At 40.0% G+C, this 14477-nt stretch overlaps 1 protein-coding gene across 2 annotated transcripts; it reads left to right on the plus strand.

Moving 5' to 3' along the window:
- Positions 1 to 1357: 1357 nt before the first annotated feature.
- srrm2 (serine/arginine repetitive matrix 2) lies at positions 1358 to 13594 on the plus strand. 2 transcript variants are annotated; one of them, XM_077212814.1, is made up of 14 exons: positions 1358 to 1569; positions 2949 to 3203; positions 3622 to 3717; positions 3832 to 4014; positions 4152 to 4238; positions 4321 to 4386; positions 5191 to 5220; positions 5312 to 5422; positions 6578 to 6710; positions 7187 to 9123; positions 11261 to 11980; positions 12057 to 12161; positions 12660 to 12770; positions 12866 to 13594. In XM_077212814.1, exons 2-14 carry the CDS (start codon positions 2956 to 2958, stop codon positions 12915 to 12917), a joined length of 3879 nt encoding a protein of 1292 aa, XP_077068929.1. In that variant the 5' UTR covers positions 1358 to 1569; positions 2949 to 2955; the 3' UTR covers positions 12918 to 13594. The 2 variants fall into 2 exon arrangements, with proteins under 2 accessions (XP_077068929.1, XP_077068930.1); XM_077212815.1 differs by lacking the exon at positions 4321 to 4386 and having other exon boundaries at positions 1410 to 1569.
- The last annotated feature ends 883 nt before the right edge of the window (positions 13595 to 14477 follow it).

The following is a 14477-nucleotide window of genomic DNA, read 5'->3' on the forward strand; positions in this document are numbered from 1 at the left end:
AAAACATGAATCCGGTCAATGTAATCATTGTGAACCTCCAGAAACTGTAGAGCATGTGCTGACCATACAGTAGACAGTAAAATAAATGGACACTGCGACCCCATTGATTTCAACGGAGATGACTGAAGCCCGATTAGTGCACTTCCTGTCTAATGGCTGAGCGACTCTGCAGGCTCAAACTAAGCGTGACGAAAGTCTGACAGTTGTACATCTTCTAGTAGCTGTGGCAAAACAAATCGAATCACCTAATTCCTCAAAAACGTTGTTGAAATATTTTGTCCCGTTGTTTTTATGGACTCTCTATCTATGGGCTTCTGCCTTGACTTTATGCCTCTATTTCCCCCCGCTTGCCTCATAGACAGTAAAATACTGCCTGCGAGCTTCTCCTCCTGTCTATACGGTAATGTCTCTATTATGCGACATAAAGTCGCGTGGTTATGACGCAATCGTTAGCCTGTTTTTAACAAAAACGACTTCTACGGGGCCATATCGTAAGATACAAAGTAATGGAGCCTTTTATACATAGTCGTGTTTCTTTAGAAATAAATAATGGACAAATGAAGTCTTTGGACGCATCAGATGTAAAGTTATTTGCTGTCAAAGTGACGCCAAAATGAATGGGAGTCAATGGAATGTTAACAGCAGGTGATGGCGGCTCCCGCGAGGCTTCAACTTCCGGCTGATGGATTACCCCCTTGGTGCTGACTAACTGTAGGGCATTTGAAAGTGAAAGACTTTAAACGAGGAATTTAAATCTGCTGGCATTAACTATCTTACATAAAATGTAGCCTACTAAACAGTTCTTATAAAGGTTTTAAAGCTCTTACAAGTTTCCTGAAAATAACAAAGTCAAATAATAGAATATAGGTATTAGTATTATTATTATTATTATTATTCTCTTTTTAATATTATTATTTTTCCTTTAACATCATTGCCTCACACTCCATCCCAGTAGGTAGCGGAAAATGCACCTTAAGCTGGTTTGCCAACCACCATAAAACATCAAAAGAAGAAGAAGAGTACTACAATGTCCTAAATATCAGGAAGAAAACAAAGATTAAGTTCACAATTGCAAATAAAACAGTTAACATTAAATTTAGAAGTCATCCTACAAATAAGCTCAAATGAAATATGTTTTAAATATATATTTAGCTTCCTGAGGAATACAGGACTAATTAAAAGAATTTAGGTAAAGTTTTTATTTTTATTTTTTTATTGGAAAGGTAGACTCCAGTACCACACACAGGTCCAGCAGGTGGCGGTAATGCACCATCAAAGTTAGTTGCCAACCGCCATAAAAATTGAAAGAAGAAGAAGAATCCTGTGCGTGAATGCAATTGTGGGAAATGTAGTCCACAGTCATTCCCCGAATTTTCTCGCGAGGTCGACACGATGACGTCCAAATGAGCGTTACCTGTTCATTCTAGCCAACGTTGCGTACATCGTTTTTATTTTTACAAGGATTATCTGATTTAGAATCGCTGGGAATCCTCTAGCCGTGCCACATTTGTTCGGTCTTTGGTCTGTAAAGGTTCTACTTTGGTTCTATCCCTGAGCGGAATCATAGAGGTACGTAGCGCACACGTAACAGAAGCTTAATGGCCAGTTAGCATGCTGTAACGTTACTAAAGAGTGGTCCAGTTAGCCCAAAGACACAGTTAGCGCGCTTAAACAACCCAGATTATGTTATACAAGTAAACACTGGTGGTATTTAGTATGTATAACATAAACAGTACAAGTGAAAGTGGATCAGCGGACCGTGATGTGAAGGAAGTCTTAGCAGTACAGGAGGCCTCGGCCTGCTGCTGGTTTAAGACTGTTCTTCATCTCATGCTTGCGATACGTCTCTCTGTTAAAATACAATGAGCAGCCTACCTAGACAACATGTGTAGGGCACAATATGGGATATTCGGAGCGTTTAACACGACTTTAATGCTCTCTTGGGAGGATTATTGTGATTCATTGTCATAACTTTTGAGCACGTTTCAACATATATTTGATCAATCGTGTTGAACACAACACACCAAAGCACAAGTCTCCGTAAATGACCTACAATCACACTTTGGTTGTCTTGCTTATATATTGAAACATGCTGCTTTACTTTCCATAGACGTGTGGTTTCATGAGCTGGCGAGTAATTCAGATGTTTTTTCCCCCGGCCATGTCTTAGACAGAGTGCTGAATCTCTATTTCTGGACTAAGGTTAATGCGGTTAGTGAATCGCAGCACATTAACCCTCATAGATAGGAAAAACGTTGCAAAATTTAAATTCTGGGCATTTGATGCTTGCAAAATTTCACCACTTTTTTATTTTTTATGCTAAATGATCTCGCAACACTGAGTATAGTGTATTGTAGACAATATAGAGTACAGCGGGCTGTTTTATATGCAAAGTATGCAACTTTCCCCCCTCTAAAATGTTTTTTTTGGTGATTTCACATTTCATGGTGTATGCTACTGTTGTGGTATTATTCAATTACTTCATACAACCATTGCAGTTCTGCTAGGGTCTCTGAGCATTTTTGCAATATCAAGGCAGCCCCCTTAGTTTGTTCCTTTTTCATTTTTGTTTAATATGTTTTCTTTGCATTGTGTTCAGTTTGTAAACAGAAACTCAAACTTCTCAGGTTCCTTCTCTATTAACTATTTGCATGCTTAAGTTGTACTACTCCTAAAAAAATCAAGATCTATCACATTATTTTCATGTTAAAAGCTCACCATTAACCTGTTGACATATATAATTTTTAGCAAGAAGAAGCATATGTATAATTTGTGTAATGGCTTCCACAAATGCAGAAGGCATCATAATATTTCCCAGCAGCACTCATTTATTTACATTATTCATGTATCAAATGCTTTTATTCAAGGCGAATTAAAAACTAAAAATGCGATAAGTAACTTTTTTTTTAGTTCACTGACAAGTTCTCATTTTCTTTCTGAACTCTCAGAGCAGAGATGTATAATGGTATCGGGCTGACCACGCCGCGAGGCAGTGGCACGAACGGCTACGTTCAGAGGAATCTCTCCAGCGTACGCGTGAAGAGGAACAAGGATGAGCGCGGAGGAGAGCGGGATGAGAAAGACAGAGAGAGACTGGAGAGCCAGCTGAACAGACAACCTAATGCTGACATCCTAGAGCACCAGAGGAAGAGACAGCTGGAGGTGAAATGTGCCGAGCTGCAGGACATGATGGAGGAGCAGGGGTAAGATGAGATCCTAATCTGAAGAGAATTTTCCATACGATTTTGTGTTAATGGTCTGCACATAGAGAATGTAGCCTACGTATTTCCTCCCGGTGGCTTCTGAACTCTCAATATCATATTTAAATCGAGGAACTTGTCAGTCACAACAAAAGAGTTTAAATATCGAAGCGGTAAAAGTTTCAGTACGAAACACCAAATCAGCGTATTAGAGGTATTTCTGAAGAATTGTCTGACTGAAGAATCAGCTTTGCCATCAGAGGAATAAATTAAATTTTAAAACATATAAGAATAGTTATTTTTACAGTTGCATCCTTGGTGAGGAAAAGAGCCTTTAAAAACTTGTTTTTGTATTATGATCATTCTTAAAGCGCAAAGAGATCTTAAGAATGACCTCTGACCAGTTCCTCTTGTGTGGCAGGTACTCTGCTGAGGAGATTGAAGAGAAAGTCAACACCTTTCGCTTGATGCTGCAAGAAAGAGAAGAACCTGCACCTCTTCCAACAGAGAAGCCAGTGTGAGTATTAGTTCAGACCATTCAAACGGACATTTAGATTTTTATGATGGCCGTTTTCGGTGCACTGCTACAAGGTTGTTTTTTTTCATCCATATTTTTGTCACTCTTTAACAGTGTGACTGAGACTCATGCTCTGGCAGCTGCTAACCAGCAAAAAAATGACCGTCTGAGAGAAGCGTTCGGTATCAGCTCTGACTACGTTGACGGCTCATCTTTTCATCCTGACCGGAAGGAGCGAGAGAAGGAAAAGAGGGAGCAGGAGAGGCTGGAAAGAGAGAAACAGCAGCCGAAGTACCAGTGAGTACTTTGTCTTTTGAGATAAAAGAGCTTGATGTACTATGAAGACGTACAGTAACTTTCAGAAGTCACAGCTTTTGTGTTATAACATATATAAATACTTACTGTTCTGTCTGTTTCTCACCATTTTCTTTCAGGACTGTTGAGTCTGATGATTCAGATTCATCTACTGAGCGAAAAAAGAGCCGGAAGAAGAAGAAAAAGAAAAACAAAGGCAGAGAAAGGTAAACTGGAGAATGAAGGAGGAATTTGGAATGCTTAACATAAGTTTAAAGAGAATAATTATGAATTAATGTTCATTCTTAGCTCTGAGAGCCCCTCAACTTCCCCTCGGCGAGAGAAGAAAAAGGACAAGAGGAAGAAAAAGAAAAGGTTTCATTTAATGCTTTTAATTTTGTTCCCTTACATAACAATATGCTGTTAATTATTCTTATGTTGCCCTCTAGGCAAGAAGAAATTGGGTAAAATGAATACACCTACATTTATTTTATGAAATCTATTTAATTGAGTCAGTGTGAAATATATGAACCATTTCAAATTAAATATATGATTGCGGGAATTATATTTTTCATTTGTAAACGCCTCTCAAGTCTTAATTTGCTGCACATTATTCATAAACCAGCCAGGAGAAGGTTTAATTCAATATATGTTCATGTGGTAATAATACAAACATAATTTCATTTTTAATAAATATTTGTAGACCTGGATACATTTATTTTGAGATACAATTTATTTATTTTTTACGTTCTTTTTTGAATGATTAGCATTTGGCAATAAAAATGTTAATGATTTATATGTTCAATCACAAATTTTCACAGTTAATTAAATAAAGGTGGTGAGACAGCTTTTACCCACTGACACATCTTGCCCCACTCTCCCTTAACACTGTGTCTACACCAGACGGGAGCGACGCGGCTAAAGCAAATAGAATCCGTTATATCTTCGGTGATGTTTTCTACACTGGACACAGCGCACATTTTTCACAACAAATCCCTGACAGTAAACTGATGGCCGTTCTATTTTTGATGTACTCCAAGCACTTACGCTACATGTGAACACAGAGCAAATGGATTTAATATGGTCGATTTGTCGTGTCCGATGTAGACGCTGTACAGTTTGTTGTTGTTTTTTTATTTTTATTTTAATTGCTCAAATAACAAAAATCTTTGCTTTTAGGGATGGGTCAGTGAAGAGTGACACTGAGAGGTAGGTTTTCTCCTCATTGTTTTAAGTTGCATGTGAACAGATGACAGATGACTTTATTCACATTTAATTTTCATAATGTAACTTGCAACAGTTCGTCAGATGAAAGAGAAACATCCAAAAGAAAGAGAAAAAGGAGTGACTATGAGGCTCCTCCCAATAAGAGCCGAAAACAACAGAGTGCATCTTCCAGCCCAGCTCGCAGGTAACATGACATTAAACATGACATGACATGACCATGTGCATACTACATGACATGACTATTTTTTTTTTGTCATTTTATAGTGTGTACTAAGGGATAACTCTTTAAATTGAGTTGCCTTTTATCTTTTTCTTCTAGCATTTGCAAAACCTTTCCCCCATTAAAGGCACACTATGTAAGATTTTTGGATAAATATTCAAAATATTAAACCACTTGAACAATATTATATATTTTGTTGATTTGTGTACTTGCATTATCCCAAATGTTTCTAAGAATGTTTAAATCCAGAGAAATAAGCAGTTTTAACCAGGAAACTGTGTCGCCTATCAATGACATCATACAAGCGTTACCCTCGATTTCCGGTTTTATTTTGTAGAAACCATGAAAACACCAAAGACGCTTTAATATATTATGTTTTTTATTAGACAGGTGAGCAACTTTTTGGATTCATCGACAGAAAACTAATCATTGTTATACAGCTCAACACAGTTGTCTTTTTGTTTAAATCTCGTGTTCTTGATTTGCCACGAGTACCATTTTTACCATGCCTAATACTGATCTAGCTCACTGCAGTGTGCAACAAGTGTCTCATATAGTAGCCGCCGTGCGAACGCAGCATTATTACAACTTTGCATTATAACAACTTTGATCACACTCAAATGTATCTTATATGATACAACAGTGCTGCATTACCCCACATACGCATGACCAGATGAAGCAGAAGTGGTCTGCGGCATAATAAAAGCTCCACTGCTCTCGAGCGGTGTCGTGCTTGTCTCTCATTAGTGATCACTCCAACTGCTCCAACTGCTTTCGTAAAGTTAATAAATCTTTAATACATTACCGGTCATCCATGAATATGATTTCTGCAGGAATCCTGTTGTATTCTTCACCGGCTGTAGAGGTGAAGACAACAATTCCCATGAGTCCGCGAAATCAAGGCATCATCAAGCTACGCCTTTGTTTTGAATAAACGACCTCTCGTGGTGAAGAATTACATACTGTGCCTTTAAACAGATTTATTTAAAATAGGTTTAAATTATATGGGAAATGTATGAATGCGTGGTCAGCGTTTGAGTTGGTCTAGTCTATCAAAATTGTCTTAATTAGAGAAAATTCAAGTTTATGTTAATATATATGCATGCTTTTTGTTTTCAGCCAATCCCCTCTAAGAGGAAAGCAGCAAAATAAATCAGATTCTCGTCCAGATGAGGGGAGGAAAGGAAGATCCCCTGACAGGAGGCGACGTGGCCGTATTGAGGAAAGTCCAAAGAGGATGGAAGTCGGAGAGGTAATTCATTTGTTCTTTTGGAAGTCATAGAAGCCTATGCTTATGTATTTGTTTAATCTGATTTATTCTTTTTACTTGATTAGTGAATTCGACTAGTTAAATTCTTAGAGATGGTCTTTCCTGTTACCTTACCTTAAACTTATTTATTCATTATTAATTAATTTATTTTATTTATAATTTATATGCATGTATAGATTTTTTTTCTTTTATTACAGCCAAACACATTCAGACGGTGTCTTTGGCCATTGTCACATCTCACACCGTTTTTTGGAGCACTTTGCCATAAGCATTGTTTTAAAATAATTATTGCATTTAACGCAAGACCTTGTCATGCAAATGTTTGATGACTGACCTAATTATTTAGGCCTTCCTTGAGCCAGATTAGTCACGCAGTTGTTCAGGCAAACCTCTAACTAGTTGATTTAAAAAAAATATTTGGTTTTGCATTGCTCTATCTTTGTCTTCCTCACTTTTAGAGATCACCAAGACGCTCAAGAACGCCTGAGCACAACAGAAGAGACAAAGGCCAAAAACTTGAGAGAGAGCAAGTGCAAGAAAAACCTCAGAGAAAGCAACACAGCTCTTCATCGCCATCTCCTCCACCAAAGCAGAGGCGGGATAAACGACAACGGAGTGAAGAGCGGGTGAAACCCCTTCAGACAAGACACAACTCCTCTTCACCATCTCCACCACGTAAGCAGCAGCGAGACCGAAGACAACGGAGCGAAGAGAGACAGAAACCCTCTCAGCGGAAAAAGCGTGTCTCTTCGTCTCGCTCTCCGACTCCTAAGCTGCAGAGAGACAAAAACCAAGGGGATGATGGGAGAAAGAACAAAGGTCAGAGAAAAAATGACTCATCCTCATCCCCGTCTCCTCCACGTAAAGATAGAACGAGAAGAGGACACAGTGGAGAGAAAGAATCTTCCCTGAGGGACAGGGAAATGGAGAACCATGGGGACAGAGTACGAGACAGACAGAGGAATAGCAATAGAGAAACAATCCTGTCTAGTAGAAAGGATGACCAAGGACGAGAGAGTGATAAAGGGAAGGAACGAGACCGTAACCGATCTAGTGACTCCATGTCTCCTGCTAAACGTTCACCTTACGCCAATGGAGGGCAAAAAGAACGAGATCGTGAACTGGAGAAGGAGCTAGAAGAACAGAGAGACAAAGACAGAAGACGAGAGGAGGAGATGAAGGAAGAGGCTCTGAGAAAAGCCAGAGAGAGTGACAGAGAAAAGGGGAGAAACCGCACCAGAAGCCAGGAGGTGTCCCGATCAGACAGAAAGTCCTCTTTTAGCTGTCCACCTGAGGACAGACGAGGTGCCAGAGGAAGTGAGCCAGAGCAAGAGGTGGGCAAGAAAGACAGGAAAATTGAAGAGGACAAGAGACAGGAGAGGAGTCCTCAAGACCAAAAGAAGGAGAAACAGACTCAAAAGGAAAAGCCTGGAAAGAAAGACAAAGCTGCAAGTAGTAGTAGCAGCAGCAGCAGTAGTGGCAGCAGCAGCGAGAGTGATAGTGACAGCTCATCATCATCATCCTCCTCCTCTTCCTCCTCCTCAACGTCAACGTCATCATCATCATCATCCTCAGATGATGAAAAAAAGAAAGGTTTAAAAGACAGCAGCACAGCCAGTAAGTTGGTTCCTAATGCTGTCATTGCTTTGGCTATTGCACGTAGAGAGAAGGAGAATCGAGGAAGGGATGGGGAGAGTGATGAAGGCAAGAAGGTGTACCCTGCCACACAAAGACAGAGCTCACCTCCAGATCCCCAGAGAAAAAGGGACAACGTTGATAAGAGACAACTAGACATGGAGAGAGACCGGAGACCTGGAAACTCCTCGTCTCCCTCCACAGGAACCAAAGACCGTGGAAAAGAAAGGTACACTCCCACTGAGAGTTCCAGTCCGCCTCCTTCACCCCCTCAGAGAGGCCGGGACAGGTACACTCCTTCAGAAGAACCCAAATCTCAGAGCAGAGATCGTGGAGGCGAGCGATACACCCCGTCAGAGATGGAACGAGAGTCGTCACGCCCCTCTCCTGGCAGAGGAAGAGATCGACAGAGTGACCGAAAGAAAGACGTGTCGCCTTTGTCTCAGAGGGCAAAAGAAAGGAACAACGCGTCACAGGTGAAACAGACAGTAGCTCGGCCTTCACCGAAACGCACCCCCCCACGACAGTACCAGGACCCACAACGTTCACGTTCCCCCAGTCCGAGACGAGGAGCTAGAAGACCATCACCTCCACGAAACTCATCGCCTTTCAGAAGGGACCGCAGCCGAGAGCGTCTCCGAGAACGAGAAAGGGACCGATTTAGAGCAAGGCCAAGAGACAGAGAACGAGAGCGTTCCAGGGAGAGAAGAATGAGGAGCAGCAGATCCAGGAGTCCTCGAAGACAAAGCCCTCCCTACAGGTTAGTCAGATTACCAACGTTTTGTTTTTAGAAAAGCTAAACATAAAAAGTAGTCGCAGTAGGCAATATGGAATTGGGTTGTTGAGTGATGTTACAGTGTGACATATTTCAAAATGGCAATTTTCACTTGAGATATGGAGCCAAATTATAGGAGCAGGAAAATTACATTAGAAAGACGGCAGTTGGGTTCAACTGTATTTTGTCGCATCGCGCCGCTCGCATCTGGTGTCTTGTTCAGGCAGCAGCAGACAAGCGGTGTCTTAACGGTAAGTTGCTAACTAGTTAGCAGTGCGGTGGTGGCTTGAGTCTGTTGAATGGTGATTTAACTCTACTTGTCACCAGGTGAGACACCATAAAGTAAATAAACAATGTCCCCGTCTTTTACTCTCACAACGAGCTAATCATGCTCGTTTGCTACATTAGCTTGCTAGCCATGTTCCATACCTTGTCAGTGGAGTGGAAGCTAATGTGTGCGCGCATCTTACACTGTTTCTGAAGAGACCTCATTACTGAAGTGAAAGGGTTGGCCGGTGTCACCACAGTGACCTGGGTCACCAGTTGTATACAAAACGAGTTATTTAGTAGTTTGTCTCTGCTGGACAAACTACGTAGTTACACAATTTATAAGCATTTTATCCGCGTTATGTTCTGTAAAAAAAAAGTTAATATCTGCTTCGTATATATCGATATATCTGCGACAGCCTCATATCGGCAGACCGATATTTTGGTTTGCTCATTATAAAATGTATTTATTATTATTTAGATTAATCCATTAGGAGTTTTTGAGCTGCACTGTTGCACTGTAATTAGCAGAGTTCTAAATTAAAGCTCCAGTCCGTAACTTTTTTGGGTTAAAAATAATTCCAAAAATAAATTTGAGCAAGTACATTACCACCCCAGGGTTCAAAACTATCTGCTCGAATACTAGCTCGAATCAAAACGGTAAGCTTGTAATAATGTTTTTAATTCCAGTGGTACTGGTGGATTTCTGTGGGAAATTCGAGCATGTCTTTGCGTCATTACGTCACATCTGGAGAGGAGAACTGGCCCCTGACTGAGCCTGGGTTCTCCCAAGGTTTTTTTCTCCATTCTGTCACCTGATGGAGCCTTGCCACTGTCACCTTTCTTCGCCTTTGTCGCCGTTGGCTTTTGGCTCGCTTAGTTGGGGACATTTCATTTTATATTTAACAATATTATTACAACATTATTTTCCTCTTATCTCTATAAAGCTGCTTTGAAACAATCTGTATTGTAAAAAGCGCTGTATAAAATAAATAAATGAATATAAAATAAAAAGTGACTTGACATCTGTACACATAAAGAAGGTGTCTCTGCTAGTAGGCTATATTGCGTATGAGGATGTCGGAGGTGGAGATTTATAGCCTTTTCTCACAGCACTTTATATAATTAAACTTATTCATTTGAAACCGGATCCAGAAAGGTTCAAATTACAATCACTACGGGAGATTCACCAGTTGTAAAATGTAAAAGACTACGGACTTCGGAGTGGCTACAGAAAAAAAGAGACTGCAAACGGGCCCATATGAAAACAAGGATAATATCGGAAGGGCATTAAATGTAGTCACGCAATGCTGATGTTGTTAACATTAACAATTTGAGAACAAAGTATAATTTGCACGATTTGACGTGATTTGATATTTAATCAGCACGATTTACTGCAATGCTTTTTTCCCCTTAGTTGGTCAGAACAAAAGTGGATGTTACTAACTTGTTCTAATGATATTTTCCGGTGAAAATTCTAATGTTGGTCATAAGAAAATTCTTTCTTATGAGAATTTGAGAATCATTATGAGAATCATAAGAAAAAAGTGAAAATTCTTATGTTGGTCATACTTCCAAAAAGTAGAATCTGTGATGCCGAATGATGGAATTTATCCACACCGGCGCGGTGACTGACAGCCGCACAATCTCCTCAAAACATTGGATTCATCCGGGCAGTGCCGTGCCGAGGCACAACCCACGTAAATTTGATTATTCGAAATCTGCAATTGCAGTTATTTGTGGAATTGAGATGACGACAAAGAGGAAAAACTACAGACTGCAGCTTTAAGTTTAATATAATAACAAAAATGTCTTGAAAGTGCGGTTATTACAAAACTTTTATCTCTACACCTAGGTTTCGTCGTTCACCCTCTCCAGTACGTCGGCGCAGAAATAGTCGTTCACTGTCAAGAGAAAGAGAAAGGGGGAGAGAGCAGGAGAGGAGGAATCGAGAGCGAGAGAGGCAGCGTGAACAAGAGAAAGAGAGAGAACGAGAGCAAGAACAAAGAAGGAGGGCACCACCCAAAGATCCCACTCCTCCACGCCGCTCGTCGTCATCATCATCCTCATCCTCCAGTTCGACCTCTTCAACCTCACCCTCTCCTCAAAGACAGATGAAGGGGTTAAAGTCAACGGATGCAGATGAAAAGAGATCAAGGGAAATTGATGAACAGACAAGAAAAAAGCAACTAGAAAGGAACTCAAAACATCCATCTCCTTCCTCTCCTCGTGAGACTCGTCTCCCTTCTAATGAATTGCATCATCGCTCTCACTCCCGTGAGCTTCCTGCCCGTTCTAGATCACCAACGACCAACCAATCACAAAGCAGGGATCCACCAGGTGACCGATTAAGGGGCCAGACCCCGTCATCTGTCCATGAGCGGCACCACGAGCCATCAATGAAAGGAAAGACTGCAGTGAACGGGAAATCGGAGAAGGAGAGCTCTGGCCAACAGCAGAAGCAGAGAAGCAGCTCAAGTTCTTCATCTTCCTCATCATCATCCTCGTCCTCATCGTCATCCTCATCATCATCCTCATCAGACAGCTCAGACACTGAAACGGAGAAAGGAAAAGGGTAAGTGCCTAGTCATTTAGCATTTATGTAGCTCAGTTTAATAGATGGAACTTAATTTTAATGTTTGTTTTTCCAGGGGTGTTAAAGCAAGTACAAATAGAGATGCTGGCAAGACGGCGAAAAGCAAAACTGCTTCGTCGTCATCATCCTCATCAGAAAGTGAGCAAGAAGAGAAGAAAAGGTAGAATATTTTGCCTGTTCTATTAATTGTTGATTTATTCCTCTACTAAAGCAATAATGGATTTTCCACCTCGAGTCAACAGGGAATCAAAATTGACTATTTACTTTCTCAGTTTATGAGCATGATCCAACAGGGCAATGTTTTAAACTACTGTTATAGTAGGGCTGCTATTATCAAATCACAAAGGCTGCGATTTAAAAGAATTATATGCACTCCATGTTTCAAAGTGAAGCCCAGTACTGTGCTCATTTACATGCAAGCAGCTCATGATAGTGTTTTCAGTGTTTCGGTTCACAGTACATGCTGATTCACATGAACCCATCTATGTATCTGTGTAGCATTAGCTTTGGGAAATAAATAAAGTCCGCCAATTCAATATCCCGTTTCACACTGAAATAAGTCACATTAGAGACACAAATTGGCAAAATAAACATTTGCGTCCCATTTTGCTGCTTTACTCTTAAGCCATCTAAATTTTTTTTTTTTTTAACTATGCAGTCCTCCACGGCCCAAAAGAGTGCCAGCAGACTCACTGAGAGACTCTAGGTCACTCAGTTACTCCCCTCCAGCGAGGCAACGAAGACCTGCACATTCTCCACCCTCTCGACGGTTAGTTCTGAACGGATCTATGCATTTCAGCACATACTATAATTTTCAACCGTTGCTATTACTAATATTGATCTACATCTGTTTTCCATCAACAGTGCAAGCAGGAAGTCGGGAAGCAGATCTCCAGACAGTCGACGGAGGAAATGAGTGAATAATTGTTCACTTTTTTTGTTTTCTGGACTCTCCTATCTATCTCTCATTGGACTGGATCATCTCAGTATCACATGGATGAGACTAGAAATGTGACTAGTTGTAATGGTGATATTTTCACCATTATTAGAGGAAGGTCTATTGAAACTTGGTTATTTGTAACTCATCCCAAAAGGGAGGATTTATTTTTACCTTTATTATGCTGTAATTAATGTAAGGAGGCCAGCTGAGACACTGAAGCTCTCATCAACCATTGCTCTGTGCCAACAGATGCTATTTGTATACATACACACAAAATCACACATGTTCAGTGGTTTTCTGTCTGCTACATTGTTCTGAATGTAGATGAACGTCTGTAATTTGGCTATCAGAATGGACAATATTCTGTTCCTGCATATGTGGACCGTGTCTGTTCCTTTGTTTATTTGGAAAAAAATAATTGTGAATAATAAAATGGCAGTGGAATATTCTTGTCTGAAATTTTAGTTTGTGGTGCTGAAGGAGAAGCTGATACCAAATACACAGCACCTTATTCTTTAAAGCTGTGTGCAATTTAATGAACGCTTTCAGTCGGCTTTCTCAGATAAAGAGGTGGCCCAGCCCCAATTTCACACCTTGTTAGAACCATTGTTATTATATGAGATGTTCAAATAAACATATCAGTGTTTTGATAATATGACTATTTTTATGTTTTGAGAAAACCAACCTACCAATTTCCTTATAGTTGTTTAGTCTGTTCAGATGTCATATTAAACAAGTATTGGAGAAAATCTTTTAACATGAAAAAATTAAGCATTAAAGCTTTTGAACTTGAGACCCCCTCCCTTACAGAAATGTGACATGGTAATTTTCCTCCCACAATACTAAGTAAATTGGTGCTACAAAAAAAATTGTTGTAATTAACATCAACTGCTACTAAATATATAAAGTAGGGTATTTTGGTGGAAACTAGTTCCCACGCTAACTGTTGTAGCACTTTTATGGGTCATTTATTTTGAAGATTGATACACTTTATTTTATTTTATTAAATGCTAAATACAAAAAAAACAATTTTCATCACATAATACAACAATACTCCAGAGTCTTACAGTCTGGGGGTCTATTCCAGAAAGCAGGTTATGTGACATACCCAGGTATGTTTAAGAGTAAGTAAGCGGATAACCTCAACTTTCGGTTCCAAAAACGGAGGTAACTTTCAGGGTATGTTAGTAGTCATAGCAACTCACTCTCTGAACTTAACCTGCTCCGGAGCAGGTTATGTTCCAGGGTTAGTTTGTTTCAGAGAGGTGAAAGAGCATGGCATGCCTGACAAATTTAGTTACATAGCACTACTTAATCTATCCATAGGTTATACAGTCACAATAATTTTGAATGTTTCTAATTATATAACTTTCAATTTCAGGGTTCCCAAATGTGATTGGGTGCATTGATGGAACCCACATTCCCATTAAAGCTCCTTCAGTCAATGAAGCAGACTATGTAGGAAGTCAATCCATAGCATCAATGTGCAGGTGACAATAGATTTTTTGGGTGCTAAATGTTTGAGTGTTTAAATTA

Source organism: Siphateles boraxobius, unplaced genomic scaffold, assembly GCF_051911475.1.
Source record: "Siphateles boraxobius isolate OS27281-9 unplaced genomic scaffold, OSU_SipBor_1 66, whole genome shotgun sequence".
Taxonomy (NCBI): domain Eukaryota; kingdom Metazoa; phylum Chordata; class Actinopteri; order Cypriniformes; family Leuciscidae; genus Siphateles; species Siphateles boraxobius.